The sequence below is a fragment of the Neofelis nebulosa genome, chromosome 10, assembly GCF_028018385.1.
Source record: "Neofelis nebulosa isolate mNeoNeb1 chromosome 10, mNeoNeb1.pri, whole genome shotgun sequence".
Classification (NCBI taxonomy): domain Eukaryota; kingdom Metazoa; phylum Chordata; class Mammalia; order Carnivora; family Felidae; genus Neofelis; species Neofelis nebulosa.
In genome coordinates, this window is record NC_080791.1 from 19797435 (window position 1) to 19816267 (window position 18833).

The window sequence follows — 18833 nt, forward strand, 5'->3', positions numbered from 1 at the left end:
ATAAGTGTAAAACAAGACCTAACGGTCACAATAGAAACCATCTCGCTTATATCACAAGTGGCAAATCAGAGCACTGTCAGGTTTCGGGGTCTTTCCTAGATGGGTAAGTTGCTGCTCGTTAGCACCAGAGAGAAGGAGAGAAAAAGACGAGGTGGGGGGGGTGGGTCTTCCACTGGGGCTCTTTCATGGGAACACAGATGAGGGGATGGGCCAGAAACGAGGCCGATACTGCCGGCTCTGTGTGAGCCCCCGCTGAAAAAGGGGTTCGCAGGCTCTGCCCGCCACCCCCTCCCACACGGAGGTCCAGCTGAGGCTGAGTGAATCCAGCAAACGGTCTGCCTTCCTTTGCAGGTGAAGCCTTATTAGAGAGCAACACCATTATCGACCACGTCTACTGCTCCCCATCTCTGCGTTGTGTTCAGACTGCGTACAACATCTTGAAAGGTTAGACTCGACAAAGGTCGACTAACTCCACCCTTCTGCCTCTAGGCAGCCCTACACCCAAATTACCCTGGACTCGTGGGACATGAGCCGATTGAGAGCTTCACAATGGGAATTTTTAGCGGTGCCTGGGTGGTTCAGTCGGTTAAGCATCTGACTTCGGCTCAGGCCATGATCTCCCAGTTTGTGGGTTCGAGCCCTGTGCTGACAGCTCAGAGCCTGCTTCGGATTCGGTGCCTCTCGCTCTCTGCCTCTCTCTCACTTGTACTTTTCCTCTCAAAGAAAATAAAAACTTAAAAATTTTTGGAATTTTTAGCCAGGATTCCTATGGAAGAGGTCTTTGCAAAGAGTCCCCAAATCATACTCTGGTGGCCTAAATAAGATGAAAGGATAAGCAATTTTTCTCTTGAAAATGCAAAGCCCTCTTGGATGAACGGTAGCCTTGTAGAATATCGTTGTCTAGCAATAATTTGGAGCCTACAGAGTGATCCCTTTTTTGCAGTGAAACAGTGAAATCATTTCCTCCCACTCTGCTCTGGTTGCTTCTTGTTTATAGTAGCAACGATGCTCCTAAGTGTCTACAAATCTTAATCATCCTTGTTTCTTTAGTTAATTGGATGACTTTAAAAGTACCATTGCTATAAAGATACACAACTTTCACCCGAAAATCTGGGGATGCTTGAGTTAACAGGGATCTCCGTTCTCATTTCATGGGAAGGAAGAGTAGTAGAAACAGAGGGGAACTATTCACTTATACCAAAAAACAAAGGAGCCAGAAATAGCCAAGCCAATGAAGAATTTACACTATCTTTGAGACTTCCTTAAGTAAACCAGAATGCATGTGTGTATTAAAATACTGTATGTACTAAATTTGCACAGAAAAACTGTATTGCAAAAGGCAATACAAAGAATGTTAAAAAGGGACCAGTCCCACTCTGTGGGTAATTACCCTTTGAAAAAACACAAGACTTGTGCACTGGCACTTGAAAATATTCAACATTGGATTTTCTGGTAGAGAAAATGAGTAATTTACATGATATTCAAATACAGTGTAAGCTATTGTAGAGCAGTGGATGCTAAGAGACTTTCTGAAATTTTGTTTGTTGTTGAGAGAGAGAGAGAGTCTGGGAGAGAGAAGGAGAGAATCTTAAGCAGGCTAGTCACAGGGCTCGATCCCACAACCCTGGAATCATGACCTGAGCCAAAATCAAGAGTCGGATGCTCAAGCCATGAGCCACCCTTAAGTTCCTTAGTAAGGCAACCTTGGGACTTACCTTGGAAAAAGGAATTGTAGTCACAGAAGTGTATACATTATATGGGGGAAGGACTTGTGTTCTTTTCCTTAAGTCAGAGACCACTTAAAGCCAGCATACATCCTGTTGGTGTGGCCAGAGTATTAAACTCGAATGTCTGTCACACATGGAAACCAAAAACCCTTGTCCAAACCCACATGCTTTCCACCTTCTTATAGCCGTGTAGAGAAACGGGTAAAAGAGAACAGATTTACCCGAAGTTTTACAGCCACTTGGCCTCTGATTTACTTCTCCACTGAGAACATAGTGGTATTGCCTTCATCTTCATTTTATTTTACCTCTAAGGTTTACAACAAGAAAATCACTTGAAGATCCGCGTAGAGCCTGGCTTATTTGAGTGGACAAAATGGGTTGCTGGGAACACCTTACCTGCGTGGATACCTCCATCAGAGTTAGCTGCAGCCAACCTGAGTGTTGATACAACCTACAGGTAACCCTCCGCGCTGCTACTTCCCAGAGTCGATGCGGAAGCACTTTTCTACGCCAGGCTAACCACGAAGAGGAAGGACTAGATGTAGCCTGTGGGCAGTTGTCCATATCGGTGGAAGTCAAGTTCTGATTTTGAAAAACCACAACTGGAGAAAGCCAGCATCCCCTTATATTTAAGGTTATAGATATAACATATATATATATGTTGTTCATATCATATATATGGATCTATATACATATATGTATATATATACATATATATATAGATCCATGTATATATCATATATATCATATATGTGTTATCATATATATGTATATATACACATATATGATATATATGATATATACATATATATTATATATTACATATATATTAATTATATTATATATATGTGTTATATATATATATAGTTCCCTTATATTTAGGAAATATAAATATATATATAAATATGTTTTATATATATATATATATATATATATAGTTCCCTTATATTTAGGAAAGCCCCACACATTGGACTTTCCGGACTTTATTATATCTCTTTCAGGGAATAATAAAACCACTTTGCACTCCAGGATTATGCACCGGCTAGTGATGATGTGGTTCCAGAAGCTTGTTGGGTGATAAGGGAAATCACAAGGTCTTGCCTTCGATTGTCCTTTTTCAAAGCATTTCTCATTGTCTTTATCTTCATTTATTATCGCTGGAACCCCAGAGTGTAGGCAAGCCACTCTAATCTATAAGAGAGTCCCAGCAGCTTGCCTAAAGTCATATGTTTAAGTGGCCACACCTAACAATGATGACACCAACTAACCTCTATTGATCATTTTCTGCATGTCAAGAACTGTATAACCTGCTTTATCATCTTCCCCATTCCTAGTCCGTTGCTTCTTGCCATTAGACCAGTCTGTGCGGGGAGTAAAAAGAAGTGTTTGCAGATTGATCACAAACGAATAATCCACATGTAAATAATTAACTATCAAAACGCCACTCAGGCATTTCGTAAAATGTCCGTGAGACAATTAAGTTCATGTTTCGTAAGGCAGAATTGGAAGCAAGTGACCAACTGAAGCAGAAATGTCCTCCTTGTGGTGTCCCTTGACATTTCATTTCAAATACCTACCCCAACCACAAATGAAGCAATGTGAGCTTCTGGCCAAGATAGGAGAAAATGCCTTTTTTCCATATTCATTTTCCTCTTCTGTAAATGAAACTTCAGGTTACCCCCTAAATTAATTAATAAGTGTTACTTGCTTAAAGGAATTAGCATTCCTCAAAAATACAATGAAATCCATCAGATCCCCTACTAATGGGCAGTTGACTCTTAAACAACACAGGGGGTGGGGGAGCTGACCCCCACACAGTCAAATCCACACAGAGCTTGTGATTTCCCCAAAACTCAACTACTCACACCGTACTGTTGACTGGAAGCCTTACTGGTAACATAAATAGTTAATACATATTTTGTATGTTCTAAGGAAGACAAAAGACAATGTTAAGAAAATCAAAGAAAATAAAGGGACAGTACTGTATTTATTTAAAAAAAAAAAAATTCCATGCGTATGAGTGAACGCATGCAGTTCAAACCTGTATTGCTCAAGGCTGAACTGTACTTCACAGTTTGTCCTATCTACCCTGTGGCAACTGTTTTTCTGTCCTTTGGGGGAAATGCAATAAATTGTCCAACAGCCCTCATCCCTCCGGGCTGGAAAGAGGGTGAGTGATTGCCAACATTGGTGAAATGATTTTCCTCACTCACCACGCAGCACCTCCCAGGCCATCCTGGGGCAAGTCTATGTCTTGGGTTTCCCCTTAAATGCATCCTGCAGTTCCTCCCAAGCTGATTTTACAGAGTTTCCAGAATCACCCTGTCTGAGCCTTGCAATGCACACGCAGACCCACGCACCATCTTGGGGGCCAGGACGTGGTCCTTATTCCAGGTTTTCTTTTCCCCTACAGAAAATCAGAATTCCATGCGATCATTTTTGTATATGAGGGGGAGAGAAAGAGATGAAGCCTCTAACTCTGTAAAAGTCAACAATAAAGCACGTGAGAGGCATGGCCTCTAAATTCCTCCGAAATTAATTATGCCAAGTGAGCAGGCCTTTTAAAGCACATAGTGATGCCTAAATGACTGAATAAATGTGGTGGGCAGAGGGACGAGGATGGATACGGTATTATCAGTCAAGAAGGCACCACTGAAAGAGAAAGAGCCCCATCACTCTGGAACAGGAGGGAGGTGGGACAGAAACAGGTTAAGGAAAACCAGTCTGGTGACTAATATCCAAGCATCATCCACAGGCACCAAGACTGAGCCTGGGGTCTCAGTGTAAAAAGCAGCCCCAGTCTTAGGGAGCTGGGCCAGAAGGACCAAGGCAGAAAAAATAAAATATACACCAGTTGGGTAGGGCTTCAGAATAGGGCTCTGACTAGGTGTGGATGGGGCATGAGTCTGGAGTGTTAGAGGGGCAACGAATCATACTTCGGTGTGGGGCTCAAGGCAGAAGTCCACCCTATAGCCTAGATCAAAGTGTGGAACAGAGTGTGTACTGGGAAGAATACTATTCCAGGAAGGCTACCAGAGTACCTGGTTCCCTGGGTTCCAGGTCTAGCTGGTGGTTGGAGGCCTACCTGACTCTGAGTGGAGTCCATGAGTCCTGTGGTTGTGGCTGGAGGCATGGCGCATGCTTGTAGACAGGGGTGAGGAAGCGTGGACTCTGTCCTACCCCTATCAGAACTAGTTCAAACGTGGTAAGCCTTTCATGGGTTCAACTTCAAGGCAAGAACAGACAAAGGCAGAAATTAGCCAGGAGGAACTCGATTCCAGCATCTACCTGCTCTTTACTTACACAAATCTCCCACATTACAATGTGATCTCACCATGCAAAGGACTTCCTAGACCACACAAAGTGGCCTTTTGTCACTGTCTGGGGCTCCCAGGAGACCACGGAACTAGATGACAGGTGATGATGGAAGAAAGAGCTTGCTCGGAACAATGAGGTGCGTCCCTAAAAGTGGTGATTCATGTCTCCCCCTATCCCCAGGGTATTGTGAGACACAGAAGGTTGTTTCCTAGGAGAAGTATGCCTGCTGAGGGAATGTGATTTCGATGCGGGCAGGTTTCCTTCAAATGGAATAGCATCCTTCCTCTCTGGACAGTAAACCCAAGTGCACAGGAGGGCAACCTTCGGGGGGTGGGGGAAGGGAGGCACTTTCAGAAGCCATCCAAAATGGAGGATAAGTTTACCAGTATTAATCTCAGACCCAGATTCAAATCCAGGCCCTAAGAGTTGCTAATGATGTTAAGTATAGGCAACTCATCTCTAAACTTTCTGAGCCTGTCTTGTCAACCATGAACGGGATTTGCCAAAGGGTCGCTGGGAGGGCTATACTCGATGAATGCAAGTAAGGCACTTTGTACAGAGCCTGACACGTGGGAGTATTTTAGTAAACCTTTGCGGTAGTAGCAGTAATGTATTCTGATCAAGATGCCATGCAAATTCACTTTGATAACTCACTACCACCTCCATCAACCCTCCACTAAACACCAACAGTGAAAGACAAAATAAGACAGAAAATATGACACAGTTGTACTCGAAAACAAGATACACATCTCCTAGGCTAGCAACCCTAAGTAGTAAACGGAGAGGGGAGCGGCAGAAGTGGCCGAGATTGAAGACATGCAGGGTCACCAAGATGGGAGGGCCCTGCATCGATCATCCCCTTATATGGCTTCGTACGATGCGTCATAATTACCATTTACATCGACAGCCGGCTCACCCCGACCACACACCGAGGGCTCCTCAAGCACAGAAACTCGGTTCCTCGTTGTCTCTGTGTTCCCTGAGTTTTTCCCAGTTCCAGGTGGACGGTCTGTGTTCAAAATAAGAAAGAAAAGACTGGTGCAGATTTTATAAGCTCACAGACCCAATGGACCTAATAGCTGCTTGCAAAACCTATCCTTTCAACTCCCCAGCTCATTTTACAAGGCCAGCATTACCCCGACACCAAAGCCATATAAGGACACTAAGAAAAGAGAGCTGCAGACCAATATTCCTCATAAAGATAGATGTAAAAATTCTCACCAAAATATTAGCAAACCAAATTCGATAGCACATTAAAAGGATCATACACTGTCATCAAGTGGGATTTATTCCTCAGATGCTAGGATGGTCCAACATACAAAAATCCATATAGGATACACTACATAGAATGAAAGGTAAAATTGTATGTTCATCTCATGAAGAAAAATCATTTAACAAAATATACCATCCCTTCATAATAAAAATGCTCAACAAATTGGGTGTAGAAGGAATACACCTCCACATAATAAAGGCCATATACAACCAGCCTGCAGCTAACATCAAACTCAATGGTGAAAGACTGAAAGCTTTTCCCCTAACATCAGGAACAAGGCCAATTCTTACCACTCATATTCAACAAAGTGCTGAAAAAGCCTATCCAAAGCAATCAGGGAAGAAAAAGAAATAAAAGGCATCCAAATTGGAAACACAGAAGTAAAAATGTCTTTGTGTGCAGATCATATGATTTTATATATAGAAAATCCTAAAGACTACCATAAGGCTGTCAGAGCTAGTCAACAAACTCAGTAAAGTTGCAGGATACAAAATCAACGTACAGAAATCATTTGTGTTTCTATGCACTAACAACAACACACCTAAAGGAGAAATAAAGCAATCCCATTCACAATAGCATCAAACACAATAAAATACTTAGAAATCAATTCAACGAAAGAGGTGAAAGATCTGTATACTGAAATCTGCAAGACTAATGAAAGAAACTGAGGGCACAAATAGAAAGATATCCCATATTCATGGATGAGAAGAATTAATAATATTAAAATGTCCATTCTACCCTAAGCCATCTGTAGATTAAATGCAATCCCTATCAAAATCCCAGGGGCGCCTGGGTGGCGCAGTCGGTTAAGCGTCCGACTTCAGCCAGGTCCCGATCTCGCGGTCCGTGAGTTCGAGCCCCGCGTCAGGCTCTGGGCTGAGGCTCGGAGCCTGGAGCCTGTTTCCGATTCTGTGTCTCCCTCTCTCTCTGCCCCTCCCCCGTTCATGCTCTGTCTCTCTCTGTCCCAAAAATAAATAAAAAACGTTGAAAAAAAAATTTAAAAAAAAAAAAACAAAAAAAACAAAATCCCAACGGTGTTTTCCACAGAAATCGAAAAAACAATCCTAAAATTTGTATGAGACCACAAAAGATCGTAAATAGCCAAAGTAAACCCAACAAAAAACAACAAAGCTGGAAGCATCACACTTGCTGACTTCAAATTATACTACAAAGCTATAGTAATCCAAACAGTATGGTACTGGCATGAAAATAGACACAGACCAATGGAACAGAATTGATAGCCTAGAAATAAACCCTCCAATACGTTCAACTAACATTTGATAAAGGAGCCGAGAATACTCAGTGAGGAAAGGATAGTCTCTTCAATAAATGGTGTTGGGAAAATAGCATAACAGCCTGCAGATACAGCAGTCACAAAAATTAACTCAAAATGGATTAAAGACTTAAAACGTAACGACTGAAACCATAAAACCTCCAGAAGGAAACATAGGGAAAAAGCTCCTTGACATTGCTCTTGGCAACAATTTTTTGGATGGGACACGAAAAGCACAAGTAACAGTCGCCAAAATTTATAAGTGAGACTACATCAAACTAAGAATCTCCTGCAAAGCAAAAGAGATTAAAAAATGAAAAAGCAACCTACACAATAGGAGAGCATATGTACAAATCCTATCTCTGATAAGGAGTTAATATCTAAAACATATGAAGAACTGGTACCAAAAAAAATCTGATTAAAAATGGGCAGAAGAACTTCACCAATATTTTTCCAAAAATGACATACAAATGGCTAACAAGTACATGAAAAGATGCTCAATATCATGTGGTCAGGGAAATGCACTTTTTTATTATGAAATTTATTGTCAAATTGGTTTCCATACAACACCCAGTGCTCATCCCAACAGGTGCCCTCAATACCCATCACCCACTCACCCCTCCCTCCCACCCCCCATCAACCCTCAGTTTGTTTTCAGTTTTTAGGAGTCTCTTATGTTTTGGCTCCCTCCCTAACCATTTTTTTTCCTCCCCTCCCCCATGGTCTTCTGTTAAGTTTCTCAGGATCCACATAGGAGTGAAAACATATGAAATCTGTCCTTCTCTGTATGACGTATTTCACTTAGCATAACACTCTCCAGTAGGGAAATGCAAATTAAAACCACAATGAGATACCACCTCACACCTGTCAGAATGGCTGTCATCAAAAAGAAAAGAGCTGTTGAGTGTTGGTGAACATGTAGGTCAGCGTAGCCACTATAGGAAACAATATGGAGATTCCTTAAAAAATTAAAGATAGAACTCCCGTAGGATCCTGCAATCCCACTTCTGGGCAAATATTCAAAGGAAACGAATACAGGATCTCAAAGAGGTATCTGCGCATGATATCACTCGTTTATGGAATCTAAAAAGCCAAACTCCAAGAAACAGGAGTAGAATGTGGTAGAAACTGGAGCAGGGGCAGGAATCGGGAGATGTCGGCCACAGTGTACAAACTTCTAGTTGATAAGTTCTGGGGATCTAATGCACACTGTGGGGATTATGTTGATAATATTGTATTACATACTTGAAAGTTGCCAAGATGGTCGAACATAAATGTTCTCACCACAAAAAGGAAACTGATCATGTGACGTGACGAAAGTGCTAGGCAACACTATGGTGGAAATCGTCTTGTACTATGTAAGGGTATCCGATCAACACTTTTACACCTTAAACTTTCATGACGGTAAGTGTCAGTTATATCCCAATAAAGCTGGAAACAATGTAAAAATAAATAAAACCTATCCTTACAGCTTCTCATGGGTAAGGCTACAGAAGAGAGGCTTAGGAAATCTCCGGTGATCTAAAGAGAGAAAGAGAGGGGGGCGCCTGGGTGGCTCAGTCGGTTAAGCATCCGACTCTGGGTTTCCGCTCAGGTAATGACCTCACAGTTGGTGAGTTCGAGCCCCGCCTCAGGCTCTGCACTAACAGCCAAGAACCAGCTTGGGATTCTCTGTCTCTGTCCTCTCTCTGCCCCTCCCCTGCTCATTCTCTTTCTCTCTCAGAAAATAAATAAATAAAACATGAAAGAAAAAGAAAAGAACAGTTAACATGTTGGAAGGGAAGGGAAGGGAAGGGAAGGAAGGAAGGAGAGAAAGAAAAGAAAGGAAAGAAAGAAAAGAAAGGGGAGGAAGGAAAGAAAGAAAGAAATCAATCTAACCTCTGCTTCCTGTTAGCAATGTGACCTAGCACTGATGGTAAGATTAGTCAAACTGCTTATGAGTTATCCTGCAAGTGATATCTGCAAATGAAAAATGTTTCATTTTTCAGCCGGTCACTCTAACACCACACATGCACAGCCTTTATTTCTGTGCATTGTGTACGTTTGGACCCCACTTCCACGTAGTGGAAATACTCTTCCCTATACCTCCATCCTTTCTAGGGAAATGGGTGAACAGAAACATGGAACTCTAGAAAGGTCTTGAAAGAAAAAGTTTAGAATAATATCAGTTGCTTTGTCTTGGGATCAAAATGTTTTCATTGCCTTTGTTCATTTTTCTATTACAGACCTCACATTCCAGTCGGCAAATTAGTGGTTTCAGAATCCTATGACACTTACATTAGTAGAAGTTTCCAAGTAACAAAAGAAATAATAAGTGAATGTAAAAGTAAAGGTAGGTGGTATTATTTTGGACTCCATATTTAAAAATGTGATCATTTAGGGGCGCCTGGGTGGCTCAGTTGGTTAAGCGTCCAACTCTTGATTTCGGCTCAGGTCACGATCTCACGGTTTTGTGAGTTCAGGCCCTGCGCGTCGGGCTCTGTGCTGACAGTGCAGAGCCTGCTTGAGATTCTCTCTCTCTCTCTCTCTCTCTCTGCCCCTTCCGCACTTGTGCTCTCTCTCAAAATAAATAAATGATAAATATGTGATCATTTCTCCATCCTGGTTAATAAGCTATTCAAGATATTCTAACTTGCTTAATAAGAAAGAAAAGTAGTTCTAGACCTTCATGTAGATACTTCCACGTTAAATTTGTAATATCCTCTCTTGAATAGCTAAAATGGCAGATATTCCATAGGAATACACCAGACTTAGTTACTGTATGAAATAGTTTACAATTCTGCATAACACTATTTTGCCTATAATTTGATCCAGGGGCACAGGCACCCACACACAAACACACCTTCGCCAATACACAGTCACTGCTAGCACTGACCAAAAGTAGTGTTCTGGAAGATTCCAGTATGTTCCCTATTGAATCTTATAAACACTGAACTCAAATATTAAGTGATACAAAAGACAATTCACTCTAAATTTTTAGATAAAAAAGGATTACAAAAGCATGTACGCATTACCATTCCTTTTTAAGTTACTTATCTTCGGGGCGCCTGGGTGGCTCAGTCCGTTAAACGTCTGACTTCAGCTCAGGTCATGATTTCACGGTTCATGAGCTCGAGCCCGGTGTCGGGCTCTGTGCTGACAGCTCAGAGCCTGGAGCCTGCTTCAGGTTCTGTGTGTGTGTCTCCCTCTCTGTCCCTTCCCCACTCACACTCGGTCTCTCTCTCTCTCAAAAATAAAAATTTTTTAAAAATTGATAAACCACTCACTTCATTACTACTCCTATGCACCCACTGTAAAGATACTCATCAGCATATTCTATCAGCCAGAAAGTATGAAGTGCTCACACAATTCTATAGTGGTGACATTGAGAATTGTTATTAGAAATGGCAGAGAGCCCTACAGACACAGAATAATTTGTATCTTGATTGTGGAGGTTACGAAGAGTTACACAGGAGATAGTTGGATAAACTTGGTGCAATCGAAATAAACCAAGTAGGTTATATCAGCATCCACATCCTGATTGAGCTCGGGTACCATAGCTAGGCAAGATGTTACCACTGGAGGAGGCTGGATGACCGGAACATGGGACCTCCTTGGTGTGCGTATGTGTGTATATAGTATACAGTTTAGTATATAGTATATATATATACGATACACACACACAATATATGTTTGTGTATATACACGTTACACAATATAGAGGTCATACGTATATAATTATATATATGTATATACATTATATAACTTAATATATTGTAAATATTTATATATTGCACATATACATAATTATAACCTCCTGTGCATCTATAATTATTTTAAGATTAAAAGGGTTGGTTTGTTTTTTAATGATGTTAGGCTGCCTTAACAATCGCTTAGCCAAATTGTCTCATTCTTGAGAATGTTTGTCCCTCCCTGGAACATTCGTCTTCCAGTATTTATGGAGTTAACATAGGTCTTTATAGGAATGGTCTTCCCAGTCCCTTACCTTTTTTTTTTTTTTTTCTCTTCTCCAGGAAATAACATCCTGATTGTGGCTCACGCATCTTCCCTTGAAGCATGTACCTGCCAGCTCCAGGGTCTGTCACCCCAGAACTCCAAGGACTTTGTACAAATGGTCCGAAAGGTAATTCACACTTACATTCCGGAGGTCTGTGGTGCCAAGTAGTCTCAGAGCAGTTCGATGACTGGCCGGTAGCTAAGTTGTTCGCAGCACGAGTTTATCCTGAGCTGGGAATACGCACATATTGATTCACTCGACCAAGATGTCCTGAGTGGTGCTCTGTGTAAGGCACTTTATGAGGCCTCGTGGAAGAGAGGGGTGTTTGAACTGGTTTTAGTTGCTAAGAGTGCACATTTAGAAAGGAGCTAAGAATTATCAGCAGACTGTCTGGATTTCCCTCGGGGGGCCATGGATTGGATGAAGAGGGGGGAGTGGACCAACACGGAGCCTCTGAAGCCTCAGCCAGAAGAGAGGGCCTGGCAGGTAGGCCAAAGCAAGCAGTGATTTAAAACGATCAGGCTGGGGGCGCCTGGGTAGCTCAGTCAGTTGAGCATCCGACTTCGGCTCAGGTCATGATCTCACGGTGTGTGAGTTCGAGCCCCACGTCGGGCTCTGTGCTGTCAGCTCGGAGCCTGGAGCCTGCTTCGGATTCTGTGTCTCCTCTCTCTGCCCGTCCCCTACTTGTGCTCTGTCTCTCAAAAATAAATAAATGTAAAAAAAAAAATTTTTTTTTTTAAACGATCGGGCTGTTGGGCAAACCAGGAACAAGGCCACAAGACAAAACCCATGAGACCAACCAACACATCTGGCTTTTTCCTTCTCGTGCCTGTGCAGGAGGCTTTCCTGTCAGTCGCCCTCCCACACGCTTCCCTCCAGGCTGAGTTACGTGCTTCCTGTATCTGCCCCCGGAGAACCTGATCCAAACTCGATTGCGATTCTTTCTCTCCGTTTTTAAAAGCTTATTTATGCGTCCATGTCTCCCCGTGACTCTGTAAGCTGCTTGAGGGCAGAGATTTTTGCCTTTCTGTATAACTGCAGCTCTGGTGACACACACAAAAATACGTTTCGAGCTGAATTTAGGAATGGCACAGCTCCCGCTTTGAATGTTATAGGTGCCCATGCCAAAAAAAAAAAAAAAAAAAAAAAAAAAAAAAAAAAAAAAAAAAAAAAAAAAGGACAAAACTGTGTGAAATATTTTTGAAAATAGCATCCTCTCTCTCATTGCCCAAATATTATTTCTGAAATGTCCCAGCTGCATTTTTAGCTTGATTTGCAATTAAGAATCAACTCTGAGCACCTCAGCTTTCTGCATTATTGTCCGCTTTCCTCCCACACAATCAAGAAGCAATCTATACACAATTACTTAATTACACTAGGGAGCTCACCATTTAATAAAGCCTTCCGATGAATCCCCTTGCAGTGTAAATACTCTTCCCCCTAATTTGTCAGTTTTGTCCATCTGTCTTTATTGACTCTTCCAAGAGACACAGGTCTACCGAGCCCCTATTAATGCCCGTGAATATTTTTTTTTTTTAACGTTTGTTTATTTTTGAGACAGAGAGCGACAGAACATGAATGGGGGGAGGGTCAAAGAGAGGGGAAGACACAGAATCCGAAGCAGGCTCCAGGCTCTGAGCTGTCGGCACAGAGCCCGACGCGGGGCTCGAGCTCACGGACCGCGAGATCGTGACCTGAGCCGAAGTCAGATGCTTAACCGACTGAACCACCCAGGCGCCCCAAGGAATATTCTTTATTCTCATGGGCCACCCGAAGATCTTTGTGTCTAGGTAAGAGTTAAAGCGTTAAACCTCTGTTTTCTATTCTTCCCTATCTTTACTACTCTGACTTCAGATCCCATACCTGGGGTTTTGTTCCTGTGAAGAACTGGGAGAAACTGGAATATGGCAGCTGACAGACCCACCTATCCTTCCTCTTACCCATGGACCAACTGGGGGCTTTAACTGGAGAGAGACCTTGCTACAGGAATAAGCCACACCAGTGAATGAGATGGAAAGGCTTTAGCAAGCCTTTGGGAGAAGGGTCTTTCTGTGTGTTTAGTAACAGTGGGAAAGTCTGCACCACCTTCTCAGTGGACAGCTCAGAATAACTTAGCATATTTCCTTTCACGCTTTAACGCTCTCATGCTGAGACCGTGTGAAGGAGAAAAAGACCTGATTCAGGGATAAAATTCATTCTCTCTGGATGCTTACCTAGCTAACAAGGCTTTCGAGAATTGTCTTCACAAATCGAGGCAGCTGCTACGGCAAAGGATGGGTTTCTTCCTTCCTTCTACGCATGGCCAAGGAGTCAGAGCGCTCCCAAAGGGAGCGGTCAGCTCGAGCTAAGGAAAGGTTCAGGATGAGGGAGTAAGTCCAGAATCCAGCTGGAGGGACACTGAGCTGCCATTTTGGTGATGGGATTTTCTTTTTAACTCCATGTTCCGGTTAGGCAAAGCCAAGCTGAAGAATTCTTTGACCGTTCTTAGAAAACATGCCCCTGCAGAGTTATTCTTAGATTCCCCATCAAATTCTACCCTCAACGTGACCCACCCACCAGTGCTCCTGGCTCAAGACGCCTGCTTGAGGACTCACATCCACCCCGGTACCACCACACTGTCTCTAGAACAGCTGGCTACAGCTTTTTGCTACAGTCCTTCTCCCTTGCTTCTGTCTGTGAAATGGGAGACAAAGCACTTTTGGAGACTCGGGAGGAAGATAAACGTGTGAAGTATTCAGTCGTAGGAGCAAAGAACTTGCAAAATATAAAGTCACCTGGAATTTTCCATGTCACAGCACTTCCAAACGGCCATGATTTGCTTGTCTTTGCCCATAGAGTCTAGACTGTGGTAACTGGTTAAGGATGTCGACGATTTGAAAGCATGTACGTTCGATACATTATTTGAGTCAGCAAGCAGCTCATTCTTGTGCAATATGGACATCTTTACAAACCATTCCAAGGGTCAGGTCATTGTACACTTAGGGTACCTGTCAAACATAGCAGAACATCCACCAATGGATCGGTTATACCAGGGAAGATATTGAAGTCAGGGAACTAATTTAAAGGATGACAGTCACGATCGCTGTTTGTGCTGTCGTTTTTATTTGTGTGTTTTTCTATAACTTAAAATATGTAGGTAGGGCTACTTAAGAAAAGGTGGGAGAGCCATATCCTGTGGTTTCTCCTCATACCTTGCTTCCCAAATTCAGAGGGAGTCTATTTAAGAGAAAAATAAATGACAATCAAACCAAAACATCAGTTATCAATGTGTATTTAATTGTGTGACTAGCTGACTGTTGGCAACAGACAATGGTCTGGTACAGTGTAGTTCACTAGATAGAATATGTGTGCAAAAGTCCCAGACGTTTAAAGGAAACATTAGTGCAAAACAAATCAATAGACGTTGTAGCACTTGAATAAGCTTCAAAACCCAAATAGACGTAAAACCCAGTATGTAAAAATAGATCTATGCTCCTGTTTGAAACTGGCATTTGAGGATTCCTAAAAAGTAGTAAAAGGATGCTGGCTATGCATGTTAATCAGCAAGAGGCTTACAGTTGGTTTTTCTTTCTTTTTAAGTCACTTGGACACATAGGTCATGAATTTTACATTTTAAGAAACAATCTTGATTTCTTCCAGCACTGCACAAACACTGATCCCGCTACTGGGTATAAAAGTACTCTGGGCGATACCATTGAGTGATAGAAAGGTTTTAACCTTATAATGGGGGAAATACTCCTTTCTCTTAAAAGGTTTTAAGAGAAAAATCACGTCACAGCCGATGTAACATCACTGCTGTTCGTTCTTTGATCTGTCATGAAGTGAATCCACTGTTTAACCAGATCTGTCACATTTATTAGATTCTCCACAAATTTTCATGGACTTCCAATGCTCAGAATAATGCTCGAACACTTTACGTCCGATTTCCTTGAAAGCTATAGCGGTGTGTTCTCGGCAGGGTCTGTACTTGAACTGAACAAAGTTTAGAATAGGCCACGCCCTCCCTCGCTCTTGGCTGTCTCGGTCCTAGATGACCTGATAGGCCAGGTTAGCTGGGCAACAATCTATCGTCCTTAGCACAATATGGACAGAGTCTTAGGCTGTCATGTACGTGGGGAGGAGGCACAGATCTGAAATCACTTTCTGAATAATTTAGGTGGAAAACCCTGAATTAGAGAGTTTATTCCTCTGCTTGAATCCTCTAGATTATTTATCAAAATGGTCTGAATGGTTGGAATTCCTATTAAATTCTCTTTTCACATATACCTGTTTAAAAAACTAAACTCGGACTCCCAACTGAGAAGTTCTCTGAAAATCATGTTGAATCTATGTGTAGTAAAAGGAATGCACAAGTATATTACATGATTTCATTTTCATCCACAAAGCCTAGGTTGATATTACAACCTGAAGTTCAGTGTGGTTCTTTTGGATCTGAGGCTGACATTTATTAAGAACAAAACCTGGAAGGGAGGAGAGAGGAGAGGAAGGAAGGAAGGAAGGAAGGAAGGAAGGAAGGAAGGAAGGAAGGAAGGAAGGAAGGAAGGAAGGAAGGAAGGACATGCAAGAGAGGAAGAATCAAATGTTTCTGGTAGAGAGGATTTTTTTTTTTTTTAATGTAGAAAGTTACCTGAAATGAACAGAGATGAAATTAACTGAAGGATTTAATCTGGGACTGAAACTCTGCAACAGTTTGCTGCTTGCCCTACTGTGCCACATCAATCGGCTAATGCCCCAGGATTATTCATAGATGGGACTTGGGTTTCGGTGATTTTAACACGCCACGTCTATTCCTTGTGGACTAGAATAATTGGCACATTTTAATGCACAAGCTGGGAGTCTTACTTTCCCAGGCCCTCTTCTCCATCGCTGTGTCGGTAGCTAGGAGCTTTACCCCAGTGTGGAGTTAGAATACAGTGTTTTCCATTACATTTAGATTCATAGAATCTGAATGGCTGATTAAATGGCCATCTGATGGCTAAAAGAGGGGGGTATTTTTCACCCTGTAGTGGAAGGCTTGGAGGAGTTTCTACTTTTTATTTGAAGTATACTTTAACCAAAGAATTATTTTAGAATAACCTTATATTTAGAAGATGATTTTGCAAAAAATAAACATAAAAAAACAAAAAATACTATCTTCTGGAGTGAGGTCGGTTTGCTAAATCACTGTGGATAATTTTCCCGCATTTCAAGCTGATGTGGTCATTTTCCCGTCAGTGGTATTTGGAGGCATATACATCGTCATCCAGCTGTGCTTAGCGTTACCATAAATGTACCTTTTCCACTCAACTAGCTGTGTTCCTATTAAAGGCCAGTTACCCAGTGTCACTGGGTACTCACTGAAGAGCGATGGTCAGAGAAGTTCCTATCTCCTTGCCTTTGTAGGAAAGCGTCTCCTGTTGTAGCAAAAAGGAAAGCATTCCTCCGTAACCTAGGCACTCCGCAACTCCAGTGTTTAATTTGAGACCAGTGATGAATTGCTCTTTGGAATCTACTCTAAGTAATGCGTGTGTTCGAATACAGATGAACCTCCTTTTATTTTCACAGGCAAAGTCACAACTGTACTGTGTCTGCACGAACTTCTCAGATAATGAGGCACAGGGTTATTTGCATTTAAATTGTAGTCCTGCACGTATGAGAACTGAGAGGTGCTAGCTAGTCCGGGTGCCTTGCCAGGAGGGATGATGAGCCTGGCCTTGGAGGGTAGGGAAAAGAGCTATTTAACATCTACGTAGGCTAATATTCACTTTACAAAGGTGATGGCGGGGGGGCGGATATTTTGTTCGGTGATGGCAGATGCTTTTCCTGTTTAAACATAGGATTCAAATCGGGTTTACTTCTCTTGAACACTTCACCATTATGACTTTTCCTAGGAAAGGTAACTAGCTAGAAAGAAAATTCAAGGGAAGGAAAGAACTGCCGTTAAATACAGAGGAAATAACGTGATCTTTAAATACATATAATGTTGTGTTCAGTCTATGTAAGCTTAAAATAATAGCAAGTAGTCAGACTTAATACACAATCAGCTCTTAGAAACGTATTACACAAAACCACTTAGCTGCCACGGCCCCCACAAAAATCAGAATTTTATAGCTGTTTTGAACTATTCTTGGACTTTGTACAGGATACAATTGTATAATGGGAAATGTGTGCTGGTTCTTTTCTCTGATTGTCACTCAAGATGGGAACACCATCCCAAAGCATTCTGGTTCTGCATAGACCATTCTCAACCTGCTGTTTCTGGAGGTGTATCCGTTTCACTCTCATTTAGAAGGCTATTGTATCGTGTGCGGTTTTTTTGTTTTTGTTTTTGTTTTTTCGGTTTCTGGGGGCTTGGTTTTGTTTTTATTCTACGTGATTCGGGTGTATTTATTTGAAGAAAAAGGTCTGTAATTATAAAAAAGGAAACCCGCACCAAATTGTATCGCCAAGTTCCTTGTAAACGACCTGTGGCATCCGTGCTCTCCTGGCTGTGTGTTCTTCCTCTGGATACTGCTGTAATTAGATCATTCCATTCCACGAGCATCTCCGTTGAAGTGGTTCATAGATGATTTAATAAAGAGGAGCTGTGTCCTCAGTCAATCCAGAGCCATCTCCTATTAAATTCTGAGTGGTCTCTCTTCCTTCATGTCTTTCGATGCTGCTGTGGTCATTACTATTTCATCAATGTCCATTAAGAGTGTGATCCTTGGGGCGCCTGGGTGGCTCAGTCGGTTAAGCGGCCGACTTCAGCTCGGGTCACGATCTCGCGGTCCGTGAGTTCGAGCCCCGCGTCGGGCTCTGTGCCGACAGCTCAGAGCCTGGAGCCTGTTTCCGATTCTGTGTCTCCCTCTCTCTGACCCTCCCCCGTTCATGCTCTGTCTCTCTCTGTCTCAAAAATAAATGTTAAAAAAAAAAAATTAAAAAAAAAAAAAAAAAAGAGTGTGATCCTTCACTCAGAGGGCCAGAGGGGCATTTGCTGCTGATGGAAATGGAGGGATGATGCTCCAGCAGCACTGTGGGTCTCCCTGGTCCCCTCTGGTGAGGCTGCTCTCCGAGTCACCCAGGCTGGAGAGGGGACACCCAGGAGTGAGAAAACAAGCTCCAAAATGCTCCCACTGCCCACAGGCGAGCCTTCACCCCTCACCCCTGCTCACTTTGAGGACGTAAGTGCTCCAGGAATGATCCATAGACTAAGAATTTGGGTAAATGAGGGGCACCTGAGTGGCTCAGTCAGTTAAGCATCCGGCTCTTGATTTCATCCCAGGT

General features: G+C 42.4%; 1 protein-coding gene and 1 long non-coding RNA gene across 6 annotated transcripts in view; one reads left to right on the plus strand and one right to left on the minus strand.

Moving 5' to 3' along the window:
- UBASH3B (ubiquitin associated and SH3 domain containing B) overlaps positions 1 to 18833 on the plus strand; it is a 145968-nt gene that overhangs the window by 122564 nt on the left and 4571 nt on the right. For 3 of the 5 annotated variants that reach the window (XM_058687086.1, XM_058687084.1, XM_058687087.1), the window contains 5 exons: positions 352 to 444; positions 2040 to 2184; positions 9817 to 9923; positions 11605 to 11714; positions 13443 to 18171. In XM_058687086.1, coding sequence (XP_058543069.1) covers positions 352 to 444; positions 2040 to 2184; positions 9817 to 9923; positions 11605 to 11714; positions 13443 to 13580 — 593 coding nt within the window. In that variant the 3' untranslated portion in view covers positions 13581 to 18171. Of the gene's footprint in view, positions 1 to 351; positions 445 to 2039; positions 2185 to 9816; positions 9924 to 11604; positions 11715 to 13442; positions 18172 to 18833 lie in introns of those variants that run through there. The other 2 variants (XM_058687085.1, XM_058687089.1) reach the window with 1 other exon arrangement.
- LOC131486965 (uncharacterized) lies at positions 2770 to 12233 on the minus strand. Its single transcript, XR_009249544.1, has 4 exons — positions 11730 to 12233; positions 5938 to 6054; positions 4813 to 4953; positions 2770 to 3088 (listed from the first exon to the last, which is right to left on the minus strand). It is a non-coding gene; the product is annotated as an uncharacterized LOC131486965 (long non-coding RNA).